Source organism: Rhipicephalus sanguineus, chromosome 11 (genome assembly GCF_013339695.2).
Source record: "Rhipicephalus sanguineus isolate Rsan-2018 chromosome 11, BIME_Rsan_1.4, whole genome shotgun sequence".
NCBI lineage: Eukaryota > Metazoa > Arthropoda > Arachnida > Ixodida > Ixodidae > Rhipicephalus > Rhipicephalus sanguineus.
Window position 1 is genome coordinate 22,844,956 of NC_051186.1, and position 27,191 is coordinate 22,872,146.

General features: G+C 46.3%; 1 protein-coding gene across 2 annotated transcripts; it reads right to left on the reverse strand.

Moving 5' to 3' along the window:
• Positions 1 to 26,843, reverse strand: LOC119374186 (uncharacterized). Of its 2 annotated transcripts, none has more exons than XM_037644247.1 (4): positions 26,583 to 26,843; positions 14,696 to 14,891; positions 10,637 to 10,762; positions 1 to 8,470 (listed from the first exon to the last, which is right to left on the reverse strand). In XM_037644247.1, exons 1-4 carry the CDS (start codon positions 26,598 to 26,600, stop codon positions 8,244 to 8,246), a joined length of 567 nt encoding a protein of 188 aa, XP_037500175.1. In that variant the 5' UTR covers positions 26,601 to 26,843; the 3' UTR covers positions 1 to 8,243. The 2 variants fall into 2 exon arrangements, with proteins under 2 accessions (XP_037500175.1, XP_037500174.1); XM_037644246.2 differs by having other exon boundaries at positions 14,696 to 14,939; positions 26,583 to 26,840.
• Positions 26,844 to 27,191: the final 348 nt, after the last annotated feature.

A 27,191-nucleotide genomic window follows, 5' to 3' on the forward strand; every position in this document is an offset into this window, starting at 1 on the left:
TGCCTTCGATACATTTATTGGTCAAGTGACAGAAAGGCTGTCCTTTGAGAGAAGACTACACACGTTGGGAAGATCACAGGAAAAATACATATGAGTGCAGGTTAGAACAAGAGGCCACACGTATTCCTCCATGCAATTCTCAGAAAGGAAACAGTGCAAGGCTACACAGTCAACCCTGAATATATCAAAGCAGATTACCACGTGTACTTTAATATGCACACGATTTCATGCACAAGATTATCTGGAAAGTATGTGCGGCTAGACAGTTTTCCCGAGATAGTCACAGGCAGGAACTTGATTTCTTACTCCATAGTGGACGCACAAAATCGGGCTCCCACTGATTTCTCATCCTGGTTAATTCAACTTCTTGGCTTATGTGAATATTGCAAAGGAGGTCGTGGCAAGAAACTGTACATCACTCCACAGTGGAATCTCGTTACGAGACATTGTTACATTCGCTTATAAGAGACTTTTCAATATGGTTTGGTTTTTATATTCACCATGTGAACAACATTGCATACAAGAGACATGCTTACGAGAGACACTCGGTTACTCAGGACAACATTCTTTAGGTTAGAAGAGACACCACCTAGACATGTTCATGCAACACGGCTGACACTGGACCAGCTGGTAGATGCTGCAATTTTTATTCCCTTGGCTCGATTCTTTTCCATTGTGCAGATCGATGTCGTTCCTTGCATGGGTGTCACTAAAAAGTGCAGTGAACATTCTGTCATTATGAATTATGACGAGGACATTGCAGGGCAGAAAGTGCTGGAACATGAGGCTGACGAATATCTGACGAAAGGTAGGACGAGCAACAGGAAGGCTTGCAGAGTGCTTTACCTCCAGAAGTTGAGAAAGAAGCTAATACTACAATGTGCAGTCACCAAAAAGCAATCTGGACACTAAAGGCAAATATTAAGTCGACATTGATTGTTGAAATAGTGTTCCACAAACATTGTAGTGCTTGTTTCGTGCCAAGGAAATGCTTATTTTGAAAGAAAATCATGTTTCAGTGATCTGCACGGTGTTGGTGCACTTTAAATCACCCGCCTGAACGGGCATTCTGACATAGCAGTTGCCGTGCCCAGCGTTGCCCGCCTTTACTGCCTGGCCGCCGACGCTACGGTTTCTTGCGCAACAGCGGCCATCAACTTCGCCAAGACACAGCCACGGGCCACTCCAAAACTGTATAGTTCACTGTAATGGAGCTTAGCTTGGCCAGCAGCAGCAGTAGAGTATTATCAGTGCGAAAATAGCGAGAGCCAAGCACAACGCAGCAGTACGCGATACCGAAACTACCACCGAGATGCACAGCTTCGCGAAAACTGAACTTTTGAACCCCTCACGCCATTCTCCATGGTAACGCCAAGGTTCTTTGTTCCACGAATCAAACAGAAATGAAGAAGCAGCATTTTATTCCGTCTTGTGATGCAAGGAAGGTTCTTTTTTTTTTTTATCGTAACTAGTTTGATTACTAGTGGCTAATTGTACTCAGGACTCTTGACGTCGTCGGGATCATTTCCAAAATATCCCACTAGTGGCACACATCGTGTCCTATGTTCACCTTAATTTCTCGATTACTAGAGCACTGCTGACGTTTTAGACGTTCTCACACGTTGACCTTTCACTCTGACATAAATTGTTATTTGCCTTTAGTGTCCCTTTTAAGCCATCCCGAAATCCCGAACCACTTTTCTGTAAATGTATTTAAACGCATTTTGATGCCGATGTACCATAACAAAATGACCGAGTCAGACTCCTCGTTGTTTTTGGAATTTCCGGCAACGAGAGACCTTGGTTAAAAGAAACGTATCCTGGGACTCTTAAGTGTCTCTTGTAACCAGCCTTTACTCCAAGATGGTGAGTTGTTCAGCACCTTGCGTAGGGGAGCGCAGAAGCGTCTTCCTGTTCTGTGCGCTTTCTTCCGAACCGCTTCTGCGCTCCCCTATGCAAGAAACAAGTTTTGCTGCATATGTAAAGGTCACTTAGTGTGAACACAAAAGCATGCTGCTTCAGACAGTCTGACCTTCATGCGTGCAATGGCCACTCCAAGCAGTCAACAGCACTTCTGCTTTTGTCTATTATGAGAAATTTGTCGGCACTAAGGCCAGTACCAAGGACTGCAGCAGGCTGGTGACTGATGATCGCATCAACGCTTGGGCAGTGCACCCTTGGTCAAATGATACCCGAGTCACACTTCTAGATCAGAAAGCAAAAAGACACTACAGTATACTCTCCCTTAATGAAATTGCCGCTTAAATGGAAGAACTGCCTCCAATATGATTGGTTTCGTTCTGCCCCATCTCGGTAAACGGAACTCCTGTTCTCCTGGTCCCTTGTGGCTCCGTTTAATGACCGTCTACTGTACTTCAAGCGCGTTAATTTTGAATAATGCCAAGTGAAACTTTGCGGTTCCACAAGGCCCAAAAGGGAGTTTACTGTATGTCAAATAACAATGCCGCAAGCAACTCGGCCTGCAAAACGGTCTCAGTCATAGCAATGCCATCTGTAAAAGCCTCTGTTGACTGGCTGCTTGGGACCATGGTGTGCCTCGCATGCATTAATGTGACTGATGCTGCACACCCTTATCCCAGGTGTATTGATAGGCACCATGTCGGCAGCAGGTCACAAAGGCAGCCATTCCTGCTCACACATGCCTCATCTGTGTACTATTACGTAGTCCTTTGCTGCAGGACAGTGGAAATGCACTAGTCTTAAAGGGACTGTCTACCGTCCTTTATCGCTTTCCTGTTTTGTACCGCAATAGAAAGCGTACCGTCTGAAGTGTCCAACCTTGCAGTGGTTTCTCTGGAAAGTGAGCGGAAATTTTTAAAACAGAATATTTCTATCTTTTTCTTCCATTGGCATGAAACATGCCCACAACACTGGTTGGTGGACGCGATGACCGATTGTAGTGCCGGTAAAAATTAAAACCGAAATCACATGTGATTTCTGTAGGATTACTTTATTTTCGCTGAACACTAATGTAATGAATGTAACAGTCATTTTCAGCGTGCTAGCGGTTAAATTTAGCCTTATTATACGATTGCAGAACACTTGTTCTGCTGTAATCGCAGTCTATGCGTTTATTTTAGCACTGATGCTGCAATCCAAGCCAAGTTGATTTGTCAAAAAGTGACGATAAATGCACGCCTTCACAGCGCAGCACATTCAAAATATGCAAACAATACAGTGGCACAGTACGACCAGCGCGGAGGGCTGCATGACATAGCACACGAGTTGAAGCAAACGAAATCGAAAACGGCGCCGCAAGCAGCACCACCGGGCACCTTTTTGGATGCGCAAGAAAAAAAAAAAAGCAAAAAATTACTCTCTGACGCAAGCGAAAGCTGCCTCAAGTGCGTAAAATACAATTTCAAGTAATACATGTTTGTTTTTAAGCAAAATTAGTCTACCTGCGAGGATTTCTTGTCCTAGCAGTAGATTGAACCACATCGTTGTTGGGTGACGCTAGCAGTCATTCTTTCACAATATTCAACATCAAATTAAAAATAATTTCCTTTTTTATGGGGCAAAAGCATGCTCGTTGCCGCGGCAGACAGTCCCCTTAATGTACTGCAACATTCTAGTCGTGGCCAGTTGCAGAAGCCAGTCCTCTGAGTGAGAAGACAAAGTGCCACTGTTCTCATGATTGCAACCACATCAGCAGCAACTGAGAAACAAGGCTTGCTCATATTTTTTATATGGCCTATAAGGCTTTGTTTGGCACTGCTGCTCCTCACATTGCAAGGAGGGAACATGGCCACATTAGAAGACCTGCAGGAACTTGATGCAGCTTTCAACGTGTGTATATGTGCACACAATGAATCTATAGTTTTCCACAAAATTTCAAAGGGGACATTCAGATGTCACATACAGACAATATTTCGATATATCCAGCGTCGACTGTAGTACAAGCTGCATGTATACAGAGACCTATTGCAGACACAAGGCTCATACAGTTGCTTACCATTCCTGCAACTTTTATGCACGCAACATACAGCAACGTGTCATGTAGAGCACTGACACGCAACATTAGTAACACAATTAGAATGACCGAGCAACAACAGTTCCATTTCGCTTTCAAGTCGGCCATATAGTACAAGATGCTCTCTAAAGCATGACATGCAGCTGAAGGGAGAGCTACTCAGAGGCAGTACTAGCCACGACAAAGCAGTTATTCTCTACGATGTGCCATGGGTTCAAAACAACTGCACTGCAATTTGTGTGGTGTGATATCTGAATGACTACAGAGCTTGAAAACCAAGGTCTTACCTTAAAGCTCCACTTGACAGATAGTTTTGGGAGCAGACTCAACTCGGGCAGGCTGCCTTCATGCTTGATGATAACTGTGCGACCAATTTATAATCAGGATGACCTTGCTTTAACCGCCACAGAGAACTCAAAGGGCCACACACTGCTTTCTCCTCGTAAAAGGGACCCAGAAACGATTTGTGAAATTTTGTCAGCGTTTAGGCTCCAGCATCATCGCACCATAAATTAGGCCTTGTGTGAAGGCACTTACATGAGACCATCCTTCTCAACACTGCCTTTCCTCCGGAACTTGATGCACAACGTGCAGCTGTCGCTGGTGACGGCAGGGGGCTCAACGGAGACGAAGCACATCGCAGATCTGCTCCGGCAACACTACCAGCCGTTCCCATTTTATTCTCCTGTATGCCAAAAATCTGTTAATGCCAAGAAGTCTGCAGAGAAACAAAAAGTATGAGAACGATCATCGATAAGTGTAAACTTGGGCAATATCGTAGTGTCTTCGGCGGTGAAGTTGCAGCTGTAGACGCATGGATCCTGGCGTTAATTGGACAGTGAGAGCTCGACGCTCACTGCAGCTACGAGCCGAAGCGACTATGCTCGCTGCTTGCCTTACACAATGTCGCAGCTTCGGAAGCCACCAATCGCTAGATTTCCGGCACACAACGCAGCTAGGGCAATTCATGGTGTCCGAGAAAAGAAACATCGAGATAAACTCGCTGTCCACCGGAGGTTCAGTGACTTAGACTGGACCTGTGCTATCACATCAGTCACTGACACTTTATATAGTGGAACAGCGCTACGTAGAATGAAAGTGGCAAGTTGACAGGTCATTCAGCTGTGCTGCTGCGATGTGCAGTGATTTTCATGTTTAAAGCGTCGCAATAAATTACAAGCTTGATGCAGAGAGCTTAAATTCGTCTGCAAGTCATCCTTAGGACATGCTTAACAGGCTCGCTGCATCTGTACAAAATTGTTAAAACTGTTTCAGGGTCCCTTCAACAAAGAATTTAATTTATGTGCCCGAGATATCAGCATCCATCCGAGTCCTGCACACCACACACTCTAACAGAGCTTAATTTTAAACACACTGACAAACCTTCATCACGATGATGTAGCATCAGTAAATTCTATACCAGATTCAATGAAATTGCCCTACCTTTTACTTTCTGTCACCTTTAAATGAAGCATTAGTAGCTTCATTTATTATCAGCAGTCAACTACATTTTACCAATGGCAACCAGAACATTTTGCAACATGATAGCAGGCATTGCATGTTCACAGTGTACTAGGTGTCTGGCCTGACAAAAGACCCCAGTTTTACATGGCACAAAGGGCAGAAAAGTAAACACTGATACAAAGTGCGCAAAAGAGCCTAAAGAACGATGACCAGACACGGCTCTTCCAGCCTAAAGGGCAACTTGTGAGCCACAGAGAGCATTTGAAAACAAAAATGAGGAACAGGTCAACATTCACCTGCAAAATGGTATGACTAGCAGACTTTCAGTACATTGTAAGAAGAAAAACCTCATTGAAAAAAAAAACAAGAACGCAAAATATGTGGGCAATATATTGCACAGAGCTACACAGCCTCCAAGTCGAGGAAACAAATGCAAGTTTTCACACGGGGTGTGTATAGATCCCACAGGTAACCCTGCTCATACGATTTCAGGGACAGCTGAGGGCAGACAACGTTTCTTAAAGGGGCCCTGCAACACACTTTCAGCACGGTTAGAAAATTCTGCCGATCAGTAGTCAAGGCTCTCGAGAACACGTGAGCCAAACATTATAGCGCAGCACGTGGCCTGGGATTTACAATAAATTTACAATAATTCCTCTTTTCTCGACAAAAATGATGCTTACGGCGTCACTGCCACTGGCCACACCACTGGCCGATTTGAATATGGCGTGCTCAGTAGTTACAACGGCCGCCGTGGGAGGCTGTCACTTGCCCGTGCGTGCGCGCAATCGCCCTGAAAGTATGTTGCGCGTTTGAAGAAAAAAAAAAAAAAGAAGTGCCAAGGTCACGAGGCACGCGTGATGTCCCTTCTTCCTTCAGGACGAGAGAAAGCAATTACAGCGTGCGACAAATGTTTTCAACTCCGCTCGTACTGGACGGATTCTAAAAATTTTTGCGGCAGTCCACTCGTGAGGAAGTAAGCTTCTTTAATGAAGCCACTCTTGGAAAAGTGTTGCAGGGCCCCTTTAAGTCCCAAAGGCCTGTTACAAGTATTTTGACAGCTCCAAAGGGAAGATCTCCTGGGTAAGGCCAAACTGAGGCCTGTTGAAACAGTGCACACAAACATCTACACAATAATTACAAAAAGGTTTGGCTCCACAGGCAATGTAGTATGTTGCTACACGAAAGCGCAATACTCAGGAGCTCTGGACAATGCCAAACTCGGTTGGAATCTATAAGATAGACAAATGCACTACTGTAACGAACGAGGAACGCCAAGCCCGACTGGCCAGAGAAGTCAGGCCTCATGTTGACGATGCTGATAGGTAGGGTAGACAATAAAAAAAGGATACTACTTATGCTGAGACACCTATGGCAAGAGACAAAAATTACATGATGCTGAAATGGCTCCAGCCACAGTTTTTTGTAGGGGTGTGCGAATATTCGAGTTTCGAATTCGAATCGAATAGTACCTAATTGAATAATTCGATTCGACTTTCGAATAGCTAGTATTCCAAGTTTCGAATAATTCGACAGGACGAATATCTAAAATGCGACAAAGGCCAACGGTGCAACTTGGTCAGGGTGGGGTGGCGAAAACTAATGCTAACGTCGTTACAGTAGGTGTTTTGTTAAAGCTTTCACCGACATCCTGGTTCGAAAGCGAGCCCGTGCTGATCTTAAACGAGATTATGTCATTTCTGCACGTAGAAAAACACGTGAGAAAAATGTCGAGCCCTTCACAACTTCGTTCTCAAAACGAAGACACGGACTACTTGCGTAGTTCGGTCGCGTACGCCGCAAGCGTAGTAAAACGTCATGACTCTGGCCTGCGATACCCTCGGTCATTGGCTTATTTACATGTAAAAATTTGTTCACGGTGGGCAGTCGCCACTGCCCCACCGAACCACTCGTTCGGAAACTTTCATCGTTCCGGCACTCAGTTGACACGCCGATGTGAATGGGCGCCCGAAGATTTTTGGGCCCGGAACACCCATGGCGATGAAGCACAACATTACACTTGGTCAGGTGGGTAAAAGGGTTTCCATACTGCTCTGAAAAAGCTGCCGAGTTTCTTGAAGGTCAGAAACTTTGACAAGTGACTCCTCTGTTTAAGGGCTCGTTTCTTTGTTGAGACAACCTTAATGAAAGCCAACAGATAATGCAGCCACAGAAGGTATAGGGGACGTTAATGGTAGTGTTTTTATAAGCGTGCTGTGGTAATTATGACCACTTGCCACCAGCAGGGACCGAACCTGCAACATTTGGATAACGCGCCCGATGCTCTCCCAGGGGCGGTGTTTGTCCTTACGGGTATTTATGTGCCCGCAAACCTGGGAGCCAGCGCCGCTCTGACTAACACTCCCAGTGGCTAACACTGTGGACAACTACTGCAAGCAATGCACACATCGGTAATCACCTCACGTGTGCAGCCTGCACAGAGACTTGCCAACAGCACAGAAAACTGAATGTCTTCGAGTGCTGCCATGGTGGAACACTCTCATTTGAACACATCGTGCACCTTTTCTTGTTCACATGGGATGTAGCAACTGGTAAGTTTGATGGTAAGACCTTTCACCACATAGGACGAAGATGCACAGTGTCTCGTGCCACTTGTGTTCATTCATGAATCCTGGTGCAGAGAAAATAAATTTTCTAAAAGGTCAAGAAACAACCGCAACTGTTTTCGAGTTATTTTTTGCACCCTAGATTACGAATGCCAACACTGGGGAATTGTTCTACACCAGACAACCCTCCTGAAAGGTTACCAACACATGCGATCCATCTACTGAAGCGGTGGGCCATGGTGGTGATGATGGGGTAGCTGCCGGTAGCCTCCGAGAGACGGCGGTTGCAGCTGGCGTAGCAGGGATGCGCGTGGTGGACCGCCGCCGGTGACGGTGACGTTTTCCGCGAAGGCCGAGTTGTCGTAGGCACCTGCAGCTGGCAGGGAGGAGGCCCCCACCAGGATGCCCTTGGAAGGAAGCAGGGCTGCAGGCACTCGGTGATGGCCTGCGTGCACACCCGTGCCGTTTCACATACATTATTGTGGGCATCACGGTATTATGGACCATTTATAGTTGCCAACAATCTCCAGAGCTGCCAATGGAGCTTACCTCTATTGTAAGAGCCGACCAAATATTTCACAACCATCGGTTACAAAACGCATGACGACAGAAGCAAACAAAAGAAGGGGAATTTGAAGAGCTCATTTTTCTTCGTCAGACACAACCTTCATGAGAACTAACAGAGCCAAGCCAAGGGAAGTGTAGGGGACGTTATTTGCAGTGATTACGATGTGAAGAAATTAGAGTGAACAAAAAGACAACATGCCGCCGGCAAGGACCAAACCTGCAACCTTCAAGTCATGCATTTGATGCTCTACCAATTGAGCTATGGCTGTGGTCATCCTCCCGTACACTTTATCGGTTATATCTGTACACTTAAGCCTGTTAGACAGCACCACAGATAAAGGAGCTCGTAAAATGATCACATGCTACGTGACGCCAGCAGGCAAGAACAAGTGTTGCACACTCTCCATAATGGCTACAAATGCACAAATATACTCGATAAATTAGTGTACGGGAGGACGACTGCCGCCATAGCTCAGACATGTTATTCGAAGGTACGGTCCCTGCCAGCAACTTTAATTTCTTCACATTTATATCATAATATGACGACGCAGCGAGCGATGGAAAGGAAAATGATAGGTGTAACCTTAAGAAACAGGAAGAGAGCAGAGTGGGTCAGGGAACAAACGGGAGTTAAGGACATCATAGTTGAAATCAAGAAGAAGAAATGGATATGAGCCGGGCACGTAGCACGTCGGCAGGATAACCGGTGGTCATGAAGGGTAACTGACTGGATTCCAAGAGATGGCAAACGCGTGAGGGGGAGACAGAAAATTAGGTGGGTAGATGAGATTAAGAAGTTTGTAGGTATAACGTGGCAGCAGAAAGCACAGGACCGTGTTGATTGGCGGAACATGGGAGAGGCCTTTGCCCTGCAGTGGGCGTAGACAGGCTGATGATGATGATGATGATATATCATAATTACTACAAACAACATCTCCTACACTTCCCTTGTCCTGATTGTCTGTTCGTTCCCATTAAGGTTATGACCACAGAGGGTCGTTCACCAAGAGCAGCCCTTTAGAGGCTCCTTGCCTGCAGCTGTGTTACTGCTGCATACATCTGTCCCAGTTAGTCACACTGTCAGACTTTTGCACGTGTCCTTTATCATTTCCTCAGACACTGCCAATAAGTCCAGCCACTGATGCATACTGCAAAATTCCAAGCAAGCACCCCCTCCAATTTCACTGCTAATTTCAAATTTCCACACCATTCCAGCAAAGTGCCGGAGAGCCAGAATACTTCCGACAACGTCCATGTGGACTCTTTTTTTTTTTTTTTTTTTTTAGGGAAAACTTTGTTGCTGCCATCTTGAAAGGCATCTGCATGCATGACTTCCATGATGAAACTTCCACAGAGACTCGCGTATACAGTAATACGCCTGGTAACAGCAGGTATTGGTTTTGGTGTGATACAAACTCGTAATATTCCCCAGGCAGAACGCTCACCTTCAGTAGTTTACTTCATGCGCTTCATGGGAGTTTGATCTGTTGATCACCAACGTGTTGCGAAAACGAGTCATTCACAGAGAAGATCTTGCATAAGGCAGGCAAAAACAGACTGACCTCACCAAGGAGTTACACCGTCTACACCATTGTCAGCGACCAGAGATGATCAACAATGTGCAACGCTTCAGCACCAACACTGAAGAAGCAATTGAGCAAGTTCTTCGGTTAACATGGTTGAAGAAGGTGACGGCAGCAAGAGTGAATGTTGCAGGTGGAATAGAATACAGGATTTGCCCCAAGGATGATTCTGCGACTGTGGAGGACATTGCCAGTGAGCTTTGCACACCACAGCTCGATACTTTGAACAGCGAGGACACTGCAGCAATGACTGTTGGCTATTTGGGCAAGAAGAAAAGGCAGACTGGCAATTCCTTCTGCTGCAGATATATATTCTTTAACGTTGTGATGATACAAATATTTCACATGAACCAAAATTTTGCTGTAGTATGACAGAGTGATTGTTATGCCACCGATGGGCAAGCGAACCAACTACAACAGTACTGTGGGCCCAAACACGTGTGAGGGCATTTTCCAGTCACCTGGGGAGGAGCGGCCTGGCTGCCACCGCTTTTTCTTGGACAGAACCAGCAGCAAGACGGAGCCAAGCACTGTGGCCGAGCCAGCCACCAAAACCACGGCCAGGGGCCACGCCTTGTCTCCGCCGCCTGCGCAAACAAGTGCGGCCGCTCTTACATGAAATCCGTTTCAAGCTGAAGGGTCCCAAAAGAGACACGTATTTGAACTTGTAGGATTATGCAGCAGTCGCTTTCTCATTTTCGGCCCAGCCAAACCAAAGGCCAATATCTCGTGTCCTTCTAGCCACTGTAACAAACAGAGTCCCTTGGCACGACCCCTCAACAAGACCTCCCGAGCAATGTTACCTCCCCGTACGATCACAAAATAATCAAACAGTAAATGATTAGAGGGCACTTTAAAACTTGTTTCAAATTCTTGATGAAACTTGCTGAGCTTATGTATATTTGTGTGCTGGTCTAAAATATGCAATTATTTTTTTTAGTACAATATGTAGTTCTTCAAATATCAAACATCCAATCTGGAATGATAACTGTAAGTAGCAAAATAAGAATGCATGTTCTGTACCCATTTGGACAAAAGTATGTTGAACATTCACAAGCGAATTCATGTCAAGCTGGGATAACAAAGATTCAACATGTTTAAAACCTTATAATAAATTAAACATTTCTTGCAGAGTGCTTCAATTTGTCTGCAAATTATCCAAAAGGCTTGTACTAAATGTGTCCATGAAAAATAATCACCCCAGGGACAGCTAATTGCCACTGCTACATACTTTGGTGTAATCTGAGAGGCACCAGTACTTTGATCCATGTCTTTGTAAGACTGTGCTTCCAAATATACAAGTTTCTTTGATTGATTGGTTCGTTGACTGAAGCAGTATGCCTCGTCGATATGGTTGTGAGAACATTTCAAACACCTAACTGCATACCACCATTTGCGAATTCGCACCCACGTTGATCACGTGTAGTCAAGAAGAACAACATTTAGATATGTCTGCAGCATGGCCCCCCCATAGTCGGAAAACAGGCCCTGCTCAGATGACCAAAGCCAAGTGCCTAGGCAGATAAATATAGACCTTATGCAAAATCTGCTGCCATCTAGCGGCCGCCGTGCGCATTTCCGCTATGTTGAAGGCTAAGCTGCTCCGCATGTGTACACACGGAGCGTACATATCAACGTGTGGCGGCTGATAGGAACGGCAATGCCGACATATTTTCGTGTGCCGTGTTGCTGAGACTGAGGAAAATGGGACACTGAAAAAAGGTTAGCAGGAAACTAGCCTCCGTGTGTTATTAGATTTCCTTGCGGCCGACGAGAAGCGGCAGACCGTTCTGTTGCTCCGGCTACTGCTTACGACTAACGCCGTGTTTACGTTCTCCATTCTTAATAGATGTGGTATGTGACAGCATCGACACTCATCAGAGAACTCTTTCGAGTCATGCTGGAACAAGACAGTTTTCGCATCGTGTACTTGCAGGCACAGACAAACCGGCTTCGTGTACGAGCTCCAAAGCTGCATCGCGGCTACTCACGCATGCCTGCGCTGCTGTTGATAGCATTACTTTGTTGATTTCATTTCTATAACAATTAGATGTTAGACAGGTAGCTCGTCCACGTCATCGATTCTCAGCGAACGAACCGATTGTGCTGGAACGTGTTGTTTGTAGTTTGTTTTCGATTGTGGAGTTTAACAAGGTAGCGTTTGGTGGGATGCATTGCACGCGTATTGCTTCACTATGCGTATTTTTCAACCATTTCATGTGCTATCACTGCCAAATTCAGAGGGGCGGCCCGGATGGCCTGACCCCCCCCCCCCCCCAACTTTCTTTTTTCATTTATACCCAAGAAGAGCACATATCAGGTTCGCCCAACTGACGCTGATTGCCCTCCGGAAAAAATGCTGTATCCACCTCTGTGTGCTATGAAATATTAACAGATGAAAAAAAAAATGCTGTTCCCGCAGATGTGTTACACTCGACCGTGAGTGCGCTACCGTTGGTTACGCGCTGAGGTGGTTTCTCAAGCGTTCAGTCGGTGACGCAAAATTGCCTTGCTGCAACGGGTTGAAATTGTAAGGCGCGAGTAGGCCCCGAAAGGGACGATGTGAACACGAATATTCTTGGCGGATCGTGTTATTTACGAGTACATGTCAGAAGGCTATTATTCAATAAAATACTAGCTAATCGGCGCTTACTTCTTGGAGTAACTAACGCGTTTCATGTTCACTTTTCACGTGCGTGAGAAGCGGACCTTCCTTACATTTTAATCGTGTGGTAGCTCTATGCAAAACATACATCAGTGACTACAGCATAGAAATATTTATTGTTTCAGAAATAACAAGCAGGAGAACATTTTATTTAAAATAAGATGCACAATACATTAGGTCGACGCAGGCTGTCCCTTATGAAATACGCTTTGAAATGGGTCAACAGCACTTTCTTACCGTCATCACAGTGCCCAGCCGCGTCGTGCACAAATGCCTCCTCCCAACAATCCTACACTACACGCATGGTATTCCGATAGCTGACAACGCTTCATTCGCTACACTAAAAACAGACAAAATTTATAACCAAGAGCAAAGCTTCATTCTCAACGATGACAGGCTTACATGTGACTCGGTGACAAACATGTACTTTCTTCTCGTTGCGACGCAGTTCTTCACACATAATAATTGCCAACGTAAAAACTAGGAAATGCCGGTAACGTGTGCAGGCTCGTCTGACGTATTTATGGCCCGATTGCCGACTATCAACGCAGATACAAACAAGAAGTTATAGCAGCGATAGCAATACAATTCGGACACAAGCCTCCAACATGGCGTCGAATCGGTAGTTTCATCAAACCTCCGACAGATGGCAGCAATTTTGCATAAGGTCTATAGTCACATACTCGACGATGTGCTTTGACAGCACGATCCATCTAACTTACGACGTCAGTCTAGAGCAACAAAATTACTCCTAAAATGTAACTGAATTGCACTACTAATTACTTTCCTAAAAATCTTATTACGTAACATGGCACAACATTTGAAAAGTAATGAGTATTACTTTAGCAAAAGGGAATCATTCATGCACTAACTCATGTGCACTTTATTATATTGCACTCAGCCATCTCAGAGGTTTGGCATAACTTGTCACTTTCCTTTCCTTGGTCAATTTCTGAAGCCATCAGGGAAATAGTGGGCGTGCTGTATTTTAGTCAACAGGGAAAGTAATGAGCAACTTTCTTGAAATTACTTGCTTGAAGTAATTCATTCATTACGAAATTACCAGCACACAAAAGTAGTTCATTACATTGCTCCTTACAGCAGAATTTAGGTAATTACTGTAATTTCATTACTGCCAATCTAGAACACGTGGTCATTGGTACAGGCCTCGGAGGTACCTTGTACCCACCTATAGTCGAGGCAGGTGAATGTGCCTAAGCACAGGGGCTGGATTGGTGGTTCTTTTACGTGGCCTCTTTGAACTGTGTCCGCTAGTGACGACCACCAAGTCTACCCTCGATGTCTTTGTCGAAGAGTGAGGGAAATGCCAGACAAGCAGCACGACATGGTCTGAAGCCACGGGAACAAAGACTGTCCATGACATGCAAGGGGTTAAGTCAATTTTAAATTAGTGACAACTTGATGAGGTTCATAATTAGAGCAGAGGATGAAGCAGCGTGATTTGAACAAGGACAACAAAGGACCACAAGACAGCGCTTATCCCACGGTTTTCATTCCTTTGTTGTCCTTGTTAATTTTAAATGAATGATTTCCCGGTTTAGATTTAGACATAGCAGGGCTCCACAGACTGCTGCACAAGCACCTATTCTTCGTGCTGCCTCACTTGCACCAACTTCTTCTTGGGTACGAGTGAGTGACTTTGAGGTGAACATGACTTTGAGGTGAACATGACTTTGAGGTGATAAAACAACAGACGTGGTGAGGCACACGCAGAGTGCCACCCCCTGGACTCGCCTTTACACCCCAGTGTCTCTCTGCAAGGAGTTTAGTTGGCCAACCAGTTAGCCAACACTAATATGCACTGGGTGCCATGACATCAGCACCACTGACTCACCTGAGCTGGGCCCCATAAGCCACCAGCCGGAGGAGTGTGCCGAGCCATTGAATGATGCGTGCTGGTGGCACACGACCCAGCTGGGGAACGATGGAAGGCGTGGAGGGGGCGGCATTTCCAATATGGCCGACGGAGGAGGCGTGGTGCAGTGCGGGCAGCCAGCACGCACAACACCCAACACCACCAGTAGCCACACCTGGGACACATCCCACAGGAATGCCGCATTTTGGCAAACACTCTTCTGCTGCATCAGCAAAAATGACCTGTCGGATGGTATGTGTTGTGTAGGAGCAGCGCTACGGTGGTACAGTGGCTGCTGACCCGAAGGACGAGAGATCCCAGCCATGACGGAGGTGAAATGCCCATGTACTGTGCAATGGTAGCGCACGTTAAAGGGGTACTGACACCTTTTTTCGAAGGCGAGTCTACTCTGCCATACAAATCTCCTCCCTACAGAGACGGCTCTGAGCAAGTGTGAAGCTCAACAAATGCTGACAAGATATTTTATTTTGACATCAAAGTCAGTTTTTCCATGGCGCACCTATTGACATCGACAATAGCTTGACGTCAGGCTACAGTACTAATTCTGGTGACTTCACGCAGCAGTCTGGCTAGTTGTGATGACGTTAGGTACCAAAACTTCCAAGATGGCCGCTTGTGCGTCATCAAAACTTCCAAATTGGCCGCTTGTGCGTCACCAACAGAGCTACGGTGCGGAGCGGCCGTGAAAACGTCACTATATATTGTGCGAGCACGTGATGAGAAGCTCATACCGTGTTGTGACGTCAGGGTACAGTAGGAACCGAAACAAGCTTTTAAAAACACACTGTAATTACTTTTTCAGGGCGCACTCGCGCTTAGCAATATCTTTTCTAGGCTCTTGGGGGCTTGACCTTTCACTTGACACAAAAAAAACGACAACTGAAAATGTTCGTGTCAGTACACCTTTAAAGGTCTCCAAATGGTCGAAATTATCTGAAGCCCCCCACTATGGCGTCTCTCGTAGGGCAAGTTGCTTTGGGACATTAAACCCCATAAACCAACCAAGAGACAGAATCAAGATGCCTGGTCTGCTCAGTGATTATATATTTCACGTTTTTACAGATATGACACTGCCCTCAACTCAATTCGAACAAAACACAACAAAAAGTCATGTGCTTCTAATGAATAAAACAATGCTTTTTATAAGTCAGACGCAACTTCATTACATTTGTATGCTGGCCATATTGTTGCAGGAAATTTGTTAGGTTAAACCTTGCATCGTTATTCTACAATGCGATGCAGTCCTCCATATGCATTTGAGTGGTGCAGAATGGTGTTACTGTGTCACTACTACAATGTTTGTTGATGTACCATTTCTGCATTTCCCAGGATCACAGATAGAAAGGTTGGAAACGGGCCGGCCTGGCATTTGTTTTTGAAACGGTTGCAGATTATGCTTTTTGGTCTGTGACAGGCTATTTTAAGTGAGGTTGACACGTTATAGGATAGCGCAAAATTTGCCTTGGGCCCCTGCTGTTTTGATCTTTCGGGGCAACTGTGGTGCCGCCATGTCCGTGTGACGCGCAACATTGGATTGCTCTACCAGCCCTCTCAGCCCGCTTTTGTGTCTCCTTCTTTATTATTATTGTTGTGCTTCACTTTGACATAAAATACTGCTGTGGCTTCATCACTCACTGTATGAATTGCTAAATAACTGCTCAGAAAAAATATTATGTTTCTCATAATGCCTTAGATACTGCCCAACTACCAGCGTCGTCTGCTATGGCCACCAATATGGAAGCCCCAAAGGCCAAGAGCGCTGCTTTTGTAATAGGTAAAGAACCATTTTGAGTCGAATTGAGACTAAGCATCTAATGGGCTATAAGCGTGTGCTTGTGGCAAAGAAACATATTTTGGCTGCAAGAAATGCTTGAAGCGTTATCACCATGTACCTTCATTCATTATAGGCTTGCACCTAAAGACGGGCTGCGGTTTACACGACAAAGAAATGGCATGCATAAATTTGCATTACTGTTTAGTATGCATAGCTCTGTAAAGCACAATGCAAGCAGTTTCTCTGCTTTGTGGGAAGCCACCCAACGTGCTTAGAGCCGCAACCTTCCTCATGTGATTGGAGGCAAATGCACGGGAGCCATGTGCGTGCCTTCAGAGTTGTAGCTTTTTACTACTAATAATAACTGTTGCAGTTTAACGTCCCAAAACCATGACATGTTTATGAGAGATGCCATAGTGGCGGACCACCTGGGCTTCTTTAATGTGCACCTAAATCTAAGCACATGGACCTCCAGCACTCCAGTGAAATGCGGTTGTCACGGCCGGGATTCAGTCCGCCATTTTTTTGTGTCGGCAGTCGAGCACCATAACCACTAGACCACTGCGGCTTAATATATAGACCAACGCAGCTTAATAGACCACCATGCCTTAATATTTATCTGTTCCTTCTTCTTGCGCAAATTTTCTACGGTTGTCATACAGTGCATTTTTAATTGCCATTAAGACACATCGGGATGAAAATTTTCGATAAATGACTCCGTTTTGCAGCTTGCACAAAGGGGCCAATTGCAGAGCCCGCGTCTCCATTGGTGGGCCTTGCATCCATGGTGATGAAACAGTGCTAAGAGACGAAGACAGAAGGGCACACACACGAGCGCTCGTGTGTGTGCCCTTCAGTCTTCGTCTCTTAGCGCTGTTTCATCACCATGCTTCCAAACCAACTAGCCCACCAACAAGCACTAACGACCTTGCATCCAATAGGCACCCTGCAATGGAGCTTTCAAGATGAGACAAAAGTGCCAGAACACACAGCCTAGTGAGCAGAAGCAGCAATATTTGGTCCAATGCGAAAGCGAACGCGAGTCTTTAAGAAGAGGGAACGCACTGCTTATCTAGTTTGCGAGGGAACACTTTCCCGGACTGTTGCGCGACAGTCACTGCCTCGGCTGCCACATGCCCACAAGAAAAGTCGGCAGCGCAACCCTCCAAAAACCAGCAGATTTTACAAAAAGTACGTAGATAAAACAAAATATTTTAGTGTTATAAAAAGCACTGGTTAAATAAAGAAGATGTACTGTTAGTTACAATTTAATAAAAATATTCTGAATGCTCAACAGGATCATTGAGATGTTAACTCAAGAGGTACCTGAAGTGGAATTATTTAAGTGGTCAGATTACAATCAGAGTAAATCAATTTATGCAAAGCACCTTGTATCAATGGAGCAATGCACAATTATTGAGTACCCTTGCCTCAATCTGTGCTTTTTGTCTTCAACTTGCTCGTCTTCCGCCAGTTTTGACTGCTTTGAGTTCCTGTGACCCTAAAGGGAGCCTATTTGTGACTGATCACTAACTGGAATCACCGAGTATGTTCCCCAAGGGAACAGTCACTCTGTGACTTTAGTGCGATACCTGCCTTCATTAATAACTGACAAACACCACGCTTCTCCAATGCAACCTCCCCAATTGGCAGATTAGCTTTTGAAAGCAGATTCTAGCTACCCTTAGTTACACAGCCAAGAAGTATCATGAGGCTACTTTAACGAAAAAATCTGTTAAAATTTTCCTTTTGTCAGGGAATCTGTAAATCACAAAGAAAATCAGTAGATTACTGAAAAATCTGTAGGTATGGCATATCGCTGCTCGGCAGTTAATTTTGGGGAGATCACGCATACATATAACACCCCAGAAGGGTTTATGGCTGCACCCCAGGAGCCATAGTTTCCCAACATTAACTAGAGGGTACTCTGGCACTGCGATTGTTCAGTCACCGTGGGAATGATGGGTAGTACACGGATTTGCCTAGTCTTCGTGCTTGTGGGCTTCGAACGCACTTGTGGTTTTGTTTATTGTTGTGTTTTCGTTTTGTAACGGGCAAAAGAATGGATCGTTGTGAACTTCCTGACCAGATTTATTTAGCGAGCCTAAAAAAGTCACGTGAAGTGGAACTGCTGACGTTTGCTGAACTTTGTCTTGCGACAAAGTGGATGGAGGCAACGCGGAGCCAAACGGAGCCGAAAGAACGAAGTTTAGACAAATCCGTGTACTACCCATCATTCCCGTGCTGGCTGAAGCGCCATGCTATAGTACACTGAAACCTGGATATAGCGAACAGATATAACGAATTATCGGTTATAACGAAGTAAATGAAGAATAGTCTTGTAATAGATACAGTGCTAAAAATAAACGTTTATAACGAATTTTCGGATATAACAAAGTTATTTTCATGGCAGATGTGACTTTGTTATAATGAGGTTTGAGTGTAGTGCCTAGAATATAGCCATGCATTGCAGCTCCCATTGACAATAGTGCCGGAGTTCCCTCTAGTGTGCTTATAGGAAACTCTATGCTAGGAGCAGTGCTGGGCAGTATCGAAGATACATGTATCTTAGATACTCTTTGAGTATCTTGTATCTGTATCACGATACGTCTCGCAAGAGGTGTATCAGTATCTGTATTTCCGATACATTAAACAATGTATCGTGTATCAAGATACAAAATACATCGATCGCAACACCACCGTGTGAAAGAATAAACATTGGCAAAACTCCGCTTTTCAAGCGAATACTGAGTCACTAAGCCACTAGAATAAAACTAAAGGGAGTGACACTCTGTTATCTTTCTGCCAGAGTCCTCCAGAGAGGGCAGACGATGAGATCTGCGCATCACTATTAGTGGAAGCGAGCCACGTGGTGGTGCTCACACCGTCTCGAAAAATACAAGCGCGTGAACGTCTACGCTCAGCTGAGACCTCTTGTTTTTCTATTTTTTTTTATCCATGTCAGTGACATGACACTTGCTCTTAGTCATTGTCCTCTGCCGCGTACTCCAATGCGTGGGTCGCCTATTGCGCAAATTGTCATCCCACTATAGTGCGGTTATCAAAGTTTCTTTTTCGCATGGCTGTTCCTTAAGAAATCCAAAAAATGTAAGAATGGGGTTGCTTTGCGTCTCGTAGCTTTCATGCACCAGTGATTTGAAGGATCTCGTGGATTTAAGTTTGACTTACACGCTATGAGACGACCTATATGCAAATAATATTGTAACGAGGGTATGGATTTATTTACAAGGTGAGAATAATGAGAGATGCTATAGTGCAGCGCAAGGGTAAGGACAGTCAGCCCCACAACGGCTCACTGCTCGTGCGCCCTTCTACCTCCTCCTCTTCTTGGCTCCAGCGAACTCATGCAGCGTGACAATTTCCCCGGGTACAGACGAAGCTCTCCAAGCGAGTTACGTAGCCCGATGGTGGTAATGCTTCAGGCGGGCAACATGCACTGCTTTGGTTCTACATGACCGCCGATTGTCAGAGGAAACTTTGGCGATGACGAACGTGATGTCACTCAAACGTCTCAATATGACGTATGGTCCGGTATACCTGGACAAAAACTTCGTGCATAATCCTTTTTTCCGCACAGGCGTCCAAAGCAAAACAATGTCTCCAAGAGCAAACCTGACAGACGTGTGTCGAGCATCATAACAAGTTTTGGCTCGGTCTTGTGACGAAATAGTCCCGAGGCGAGCCAGTCGACGAGCTTCTTCAGCACGACATAAAGTCAGGGCTACTGATATGTCTTCGTGTGGAGACCAGGGAAGTATCGTGTTGATAAAGCTTTGCGGATGGCAAGCGTAGAGCAAGAAGAAAGGCGCATACCCGGTGACTTCGTGCTTCGCCGTGTTGCATGCGTACGTAACAAATGGCAAAACAGAGTCCCAATTTTTGTGGTCACTGGACACATACATGGCAAGCATGTTGGTCAAGGTGTGATTTGTGTGCTCAGTCAGGCCATTTGTTTGAGGGTGGTAAGGTGACGAGTGCGGATAGTCAGATCCACAAAGGCGTAATAGTTCTTCAACAACATCCGCTGTAAACTGTCATCCTCGGTCACTAATCACAACACGCGGAGTACCGTGACGAAGATTGACAGAGTGCAGCATGAAGAATGAGACGTCAGCTGCTGTAGCGTAAGTGAGCGCTGCCGTCTCAGTATATCGCGTCAGGTAGTCCACACACACTATAATCCAGCGACACCCAGCAGATGACTTAGGGAAGGGGCCAAGCAAGTCAACGCCGATCTTTTCAAAGGGAAGGGTTGGTGGCTGTTTGTGACGTTGGCAAATAGCACAGCTGGCAACGTACTGTTTTGTTGTCTTCCAGAGCTTGGGCCAGTAGAAACGCTGACGCACACGGTGCAGCGTCCGAGCAAAGCCTAGGTCACTTGATGTGATGTCATCGTGCATGGCGCGAAGGATCTCGGGTCTAAGATTCTGGGGCACGACGAGGAGGAGTGGAGCACCTTCAGCAGAATAGTTCTTCTAGTACAATAAACCTGCGGATATGGTGAAAGGTGAACTCTGTGCTGCTGACCGAGCGGCATCAAGTAGAGTCCTTATGGAAGGGTCTTGCTCCTGTTCATGCTTGAAGGCGGCGCCATCAGGAAACTCCAAGGTTATTTCGAAAAGATATTCGTCCAAGTCATCCTCCCCATCTCGGGTGCTTGCTGACGGAAGTCGAGATAAACAGTGAGCATCGGTGTGACAGCGACCACTCTTGTATGTGACGGAAAAGTCGTATTCTTGCAGCCGTAATGACCAGTGAGCTAACCGGCTGGTGGGGTTGCGTAGTCCAACCAACCAGCAAAGTGAATGGTGGTCGGTGACTATCCTGAAGGGACGGCCGTACAGGTATGGTGGAAACTTCTGAATGGCGAACATGACCGCAAGGCATTCCATTTCGGTGACGGTATAGTTCAGTTCTGCCTTTGTGAGTGTGCGGCTTGCATAGGCGATGACTTGTTGGCGTCCGCTCTATATCTGTACAAGAACCGCGCCAATGCCCACACCACTAGCATCGGTGTGAAGCGCAGTTGGTGCCTCAGGATCAAAATGGCATAAAATTGGAGCAGAGGTAAGTAAAAACTTTAGCTCACTGAACGCAGACTCGCCCTTAGCAGTCCATGCGAAGGGTGTGCCCTTGTGAAGCAGAGACATGAGTGGATGAGCTAGATGTGCAAAGTCCTTGATGAAACGGCGGAAATACGAGCACAGCCCAAGGAAGCTGCGGAGGTCTTTCACTGTCTTCGGTTGCTCGAAGTCACGGACGGCGGCAAGCTTCAGAGGGTCGGGCAAATACCTTCCTTGTCGACAAGAAAACCAAGGACAAGCGTTTGACGCTCACCAAAGTGACACTTGTTAAAAAAGTGTCTCGTAAAGTGACACTTTTTCGAGTTAAGAATCAGTCCCGCAAGGCGGATGCAGTCGAGAATAACTTCAAGCCGATGGTTGTGCTCGTGGAATGTCTTGCCGTAAATGACCACGTCGTTAAGGTAGCACATGCATATTTCCCAACACAGGCCACGAAGGATCGTGTCCATGAATTGCTCGAAGGTTGCTGGAGCCAAAGGGCATTACATTAAACTCAAAGAGGTCATCCGGCGTAATGAAAGCGGTGGGTTCATGGGTATTTGCCAGTAGCCTGAGCGCAAGTCGACAGAAGAAAAGTATGAAGCGGAATGTAGGCAGTCTATGGCATCTATTCGTGGAAGTGGATAGACATCCTTTTTCGTTACTGCGTTTAGGCGTCTATAGTCGACGCAGAATCGCCACGAATCATCTTTTTTTCTTGACCAGTATAACGGGAGCTGCCCAAGGACTACACCACTCTTGGATGACATCTTTCTGTAGCATCTCCTTAACTTGGTCGTCGATCACCTTCCTCTCGGTGGGAGAGACGCGGTACGGCTTCTGTCGAATGGGGGCTGCGGCCCCATATTGATGCAGTGGTGCACGCGGGACTGCGATGGTGAAGGCAGATGCTCAGGTTGTGCAAAGTCAAAGACGGAAGCATAGCGCACAAGAAGGTCGTGGAGTGCACGTTGGTCGGATGAGGGGAGCGACTTGATCATGCCGTTGAGCTTTGACAAGTGGTCACAGAGTGGCGAAGTTTTGTCGGTAGTGACAGCAACTGCACGAATACTCACAGCGGTGCCTTCTTCAAAGTACGCTAGCTTCAACCACAGGTAAAATAACGGACTCGGAGGACACCTTCACCGTCCACACGAGTAGAACCACCTACGAGTTGGACAAGTGAACGAGGGACTACAAGGCTTTTCTTTAGTGTGTTAGAATAGTCCGGCTCAATCAGTCCACAGGACAAACCTTCACATAGGCGAGATAAAGTAACTGGAACAAAGTTTGCTGTTCGCGCAGGCAAAAGCATATCACTGGAGACTGAAAATACCTCAACTCGATCAGATGGCATTTTGTTACAAGCATGCGGTAGTATATCAGTTCGCAGGAAAATTTTACCAGCTCTGCAGTCTAATGTCGCTCCACAGTCTCGTAAAAAGTCGATGCCAAGAATTACGTCGTGAGTAGCGCATGCTGGTATGGTGAATTCAGTTCGAAACTCCTGTTCACCCACGGTAACCAAAAGTGAACAGATTCCAACAGGTCGCAACAGTTCGCCGCCAACTCCACGAAACGTGGACTTCCCGTCCCAGGTAAACATCACTTTCTGTCCTAGGCGATTCTTGAAAGAAAAGGACATCACAGACACGGAAGCACCAGTATCTACTAAGGCAACAGTACTAACACCCTCAATACAAACACACACTTTGTTCTTTGACATGACGACAGGCGGAGGAATTTGCGAAGATGACCGTCCTGCGACTTCACCTCCATCGGTCGCACCAGCTAGTTTCCCAGCTGGGGTGGTGTAGGCGGGCGGCGCAGTGATGGCGATCGACGCGTTCGGGTTGGTGGCGAAGTCAGGCTGCGGTCAGACACCGGAGACGCATTCCTGGGCATGATGGTTGCCAGGGTGTGGCGTCTTGCATGCGAAGCGGATACGCACGCTCTCTTACGGTGCATTGCGGACGACGTCTGCAGTACCTCGAGATGTGTCCCTGAACACCACAATTGAAGCAGACAGGTGGGTTACGGTGGTTCTCGTTGTTGTAGGACATAGGTCTCCTGGGCATTACGTAGTCGGAAGACACTCGCCGAGGCGGCACGTCCTGTCGACGCGTAAAAGTCGTCGCTTGAGGCTGTGTCATGGTGCTCTCCATATGAACGTCATTGCGGTTGGTGTATGGAAGTCGCGACCAGGAGACCGGTACTTCCAGATAGCGCTCATCCAATGCACATTGGTGACACACGCGGTTGGCATCTCCACCTTGAAAGTGGGCCAGTTCGTCTCTGACAATACGCCGTATCATAGCGGCGAGGTCGTCAGAGGAAGAGATGTCTACACTTGCTACAGTCGTGATGTTGTCCAGTCGGCCGAACTTCGGAAGTACCCGCCGTGTTTTGAGAGCTTCAAAGGCACGGTAGTGACGCCCAAGTCGCATGGTGTCGTGACATCTTCCTTAGAGATAAGAAAATTATAAACATCTTCGGCAATTCGCTTGAGCAAATGTCCCACCTTGTCCTCATCTGACATGTTTGGATTCACTATTCCACATAGCTTCAGGATCTCTTCTATGTACGTCGTGCACGTCTCTCCAGGTAGCTGTGCTCGCCGTGAAAGTGTCTGCTTGGCATTTTTCTTTTTTGAGAGCGAATCACTGAAGCACTACTTTATCTTGTCGACGAAGTTCTCCCAAGTTGTCAGTACATCCTCATTGTTGTCAAACCACAGAAGTGCTGTTCCGGCAAGGTACAGGACAATATGCGAGAGCTGCGCAGAGGCGCTCCATTCATTAAGACAGCTCACCCTCTTACAGTGCCGCAACCAGTCGTCGACGTCCTCATCTTCTCTTCCCGAGAATGTGCGTGGCTCCCGATAAGGAGTGCAGCCCGCCTGTCTTGGGCGAGCAGTCTCTTGTGCGATTCTTTCGTGGCCATCATCACGTCTGTCCACGTCATTCATGTTAACGTCTCCCGGCGGTAGCCCCACCAACCGTCGAGGGGGCGGTCGAGCTCGGTCGTCCTGTGTTACGTACCCCGCACGTCCACCAAAACTGTAACGAGGGTATGGATTTATTTACAGGGTGAGAATAATGAGAGTTGCTATAGTGCAGTGCAAGGGACAGGACGGTCTGCCCCACAACGGCTCGCTGCTCGTGTGCCCTTCTACCTCCTCCTCTTCTTGACTCCAGCGATGCAGCGTGACAATATTTTCACATCTATAGCGCCATTAGTAGCGATGCTAGATCTAATAGAACAAGCATTTACCTAACAGAAGATATCTTGTACTTCCTGCTATCTTTATTCATAAGAGTTCTTAAGAGGATAATTTGATTGTTAGCAAGATAAGTGTTTTATTAGGTGTCATTCGTGTGCATCCCGTACATTACCTAGGTCTCTGTATTGTTTTTTCTTGTCTGTTTACTGCAATGTGTCTCTTTAACGTACTACCAAGATAAGATCCCGGATTTATTCTTACTTTTAACTGTCTGCGTCATTTCGACTGCTGACGTATTTACATTCCACTTGAGTTTTCTGTTATGTCAATGCGATGTTGAGGACGAATATATAATAATCTGGGCGTGCCTGGAATATAACAAAAATTCTGCTTACTACATCGTAAAATAGCGAAATTGTGTTTGCAGTGTAATTATGGAAATTATTAGGAGCCATTTTAAATGTGTTACAAAGGGTTTTCGAAGACCATTGATCTACCAAATCCTCCATTTTTCTCCTGAGCGTCGCAACGAGCTATTTTAAGCTATTTTCCATAGGCACTGAATTTTCTCTTGTCTTACTTTAATAGATTAGCTCACGATACTTCATGCCTAATTGTGATAGCAATTAAAGTGCCACCTGCATCGTCTTTCTATACTTATTATATGAAACATTCTATTTTACTTAGATATATATGTGTTCCTTTTGTACACCTCCCTAATTCGTTTTGCTAAAGGCTGTTGCTAGGGTTACGTCCAGACGTAACTGTAGTCACCGCTATCGTTACGTCCAGACTAAAGTCCCTAGATTTTTCCCTGTTGAAGAGCAGGGAAAATCTAGGGACTCTAGTCATGTGGCTTTCCACAAACGTGAGTACATTATTTTCCTGTTGCTCAGTGAAGGCCCTCTGCGCCCTCCGGGCGCGGCAACCTAATCGTGGCTTCGCCCTCGCTTCGCGAGTGCGGCCATTTCGCTAACGCTCAATGGCCGGTTGGCAGGGTCACGGTCACGCGCTACTGGCCGCTGTCGCGGCCACGCGCTGTTTAGCCCGCGCAGCCTGCCCCTTCGGGGCAGGCGGAGGCGTACGTAACCCAAGAGCCGCGTCGCGCTTCTCTGGCAACAGACTTCAGCAACACCCGAGACAAAAAAAAAAAAAAAAAAAAAAAAAAGCAGCAGCAGCGAGGTTCGAACCAACGTCCTCGCAGTTCCGAGCACGACACGCTAGCCGCTGCGCCACTGAGGCCAATCGGTTCGGTAGGTCTAACGGGCTGTATTTGTATTGTCACGCTGGACGTAACTTTTAAGACTCGTTATTCTTACGTCCAGACGTAACTGCAACGGCTCGTACCGTTACGTCTAGACGTAACGCTAGACACTCCCTTTACTAAATGAAATCACCAGGTAATTGGAACTACAAGTGGTGAGAGTGTGGATAGCGGCGGTTGCCTGCGACACTTTGTGCAGCTACAGAATACGTCTCAGACGATTCTGGGCTGCATATGTTCTCTCGTAGGAGAAACATTTTCGAAACACTGCTCATTAGTGAGTATTTTACTAACGAACGCTTTCTGCTCGGAACGAAGTATTCCGAGCAAGTGAAACATGACATCCGCTCACATTCATTTCAAAAGACACGCGAGAGCGTTGTTGCGTAATGGGTCCAAAGTATGTACGAGGGTACTGACGACGCCAACAACAACAACAACAACAACAACAAAGACACAGGTCAGAAGAATCTGGCGGCACTCCACCGCGGACAGCTCACCTTCGACAGCCAAAACATCTCAAGGCGTCGTCGTAGGCATCACGCCGAAAGAGCGAATCACCTCGCACTCCTTTTGCCGAACGGCGATGGCTACATAACCACAGATGTGGTCAGGAACTCTTCACGAAATGAAGGCATGAAGGACAGAAACGGATAAAATGCAAAGTTTATGCTTTGGGACACGGGGCGACTTCCGAAGCTAGAGCCACTAGAGCGCTGGAGCGGGACAGGGGCGGAGCAATAATTCGTCACGATTGGCTGCCTTTTTCACGTGACCAGTTATGGTGGAGTGTATTGAGTGTATTAGAAAGACTTTTGTACACTCTACCACTGGTTTCTTCCGTAATTATTCTGTTGATGATGATAGTTTGTGGCCAATGAACTCGGTATTTGCTTCTGTTCTGCATCTTTTCTAACGACTGGACTCTCAATATTCTGGTACATCCGACCGGGCGCTACGGATTGCAACGATACGGGGCTTGCCAGGGAAAGTTTCTTCCAAGCGAACGAGCAGCCTCGTGCGTGATTTAGGCACAGCTACAGCGCTCTTTCCGAAGGAGCAGTAGCTAGAGGTAGAGTGGCACAAAGCAAATATTAACCCTATGAAGC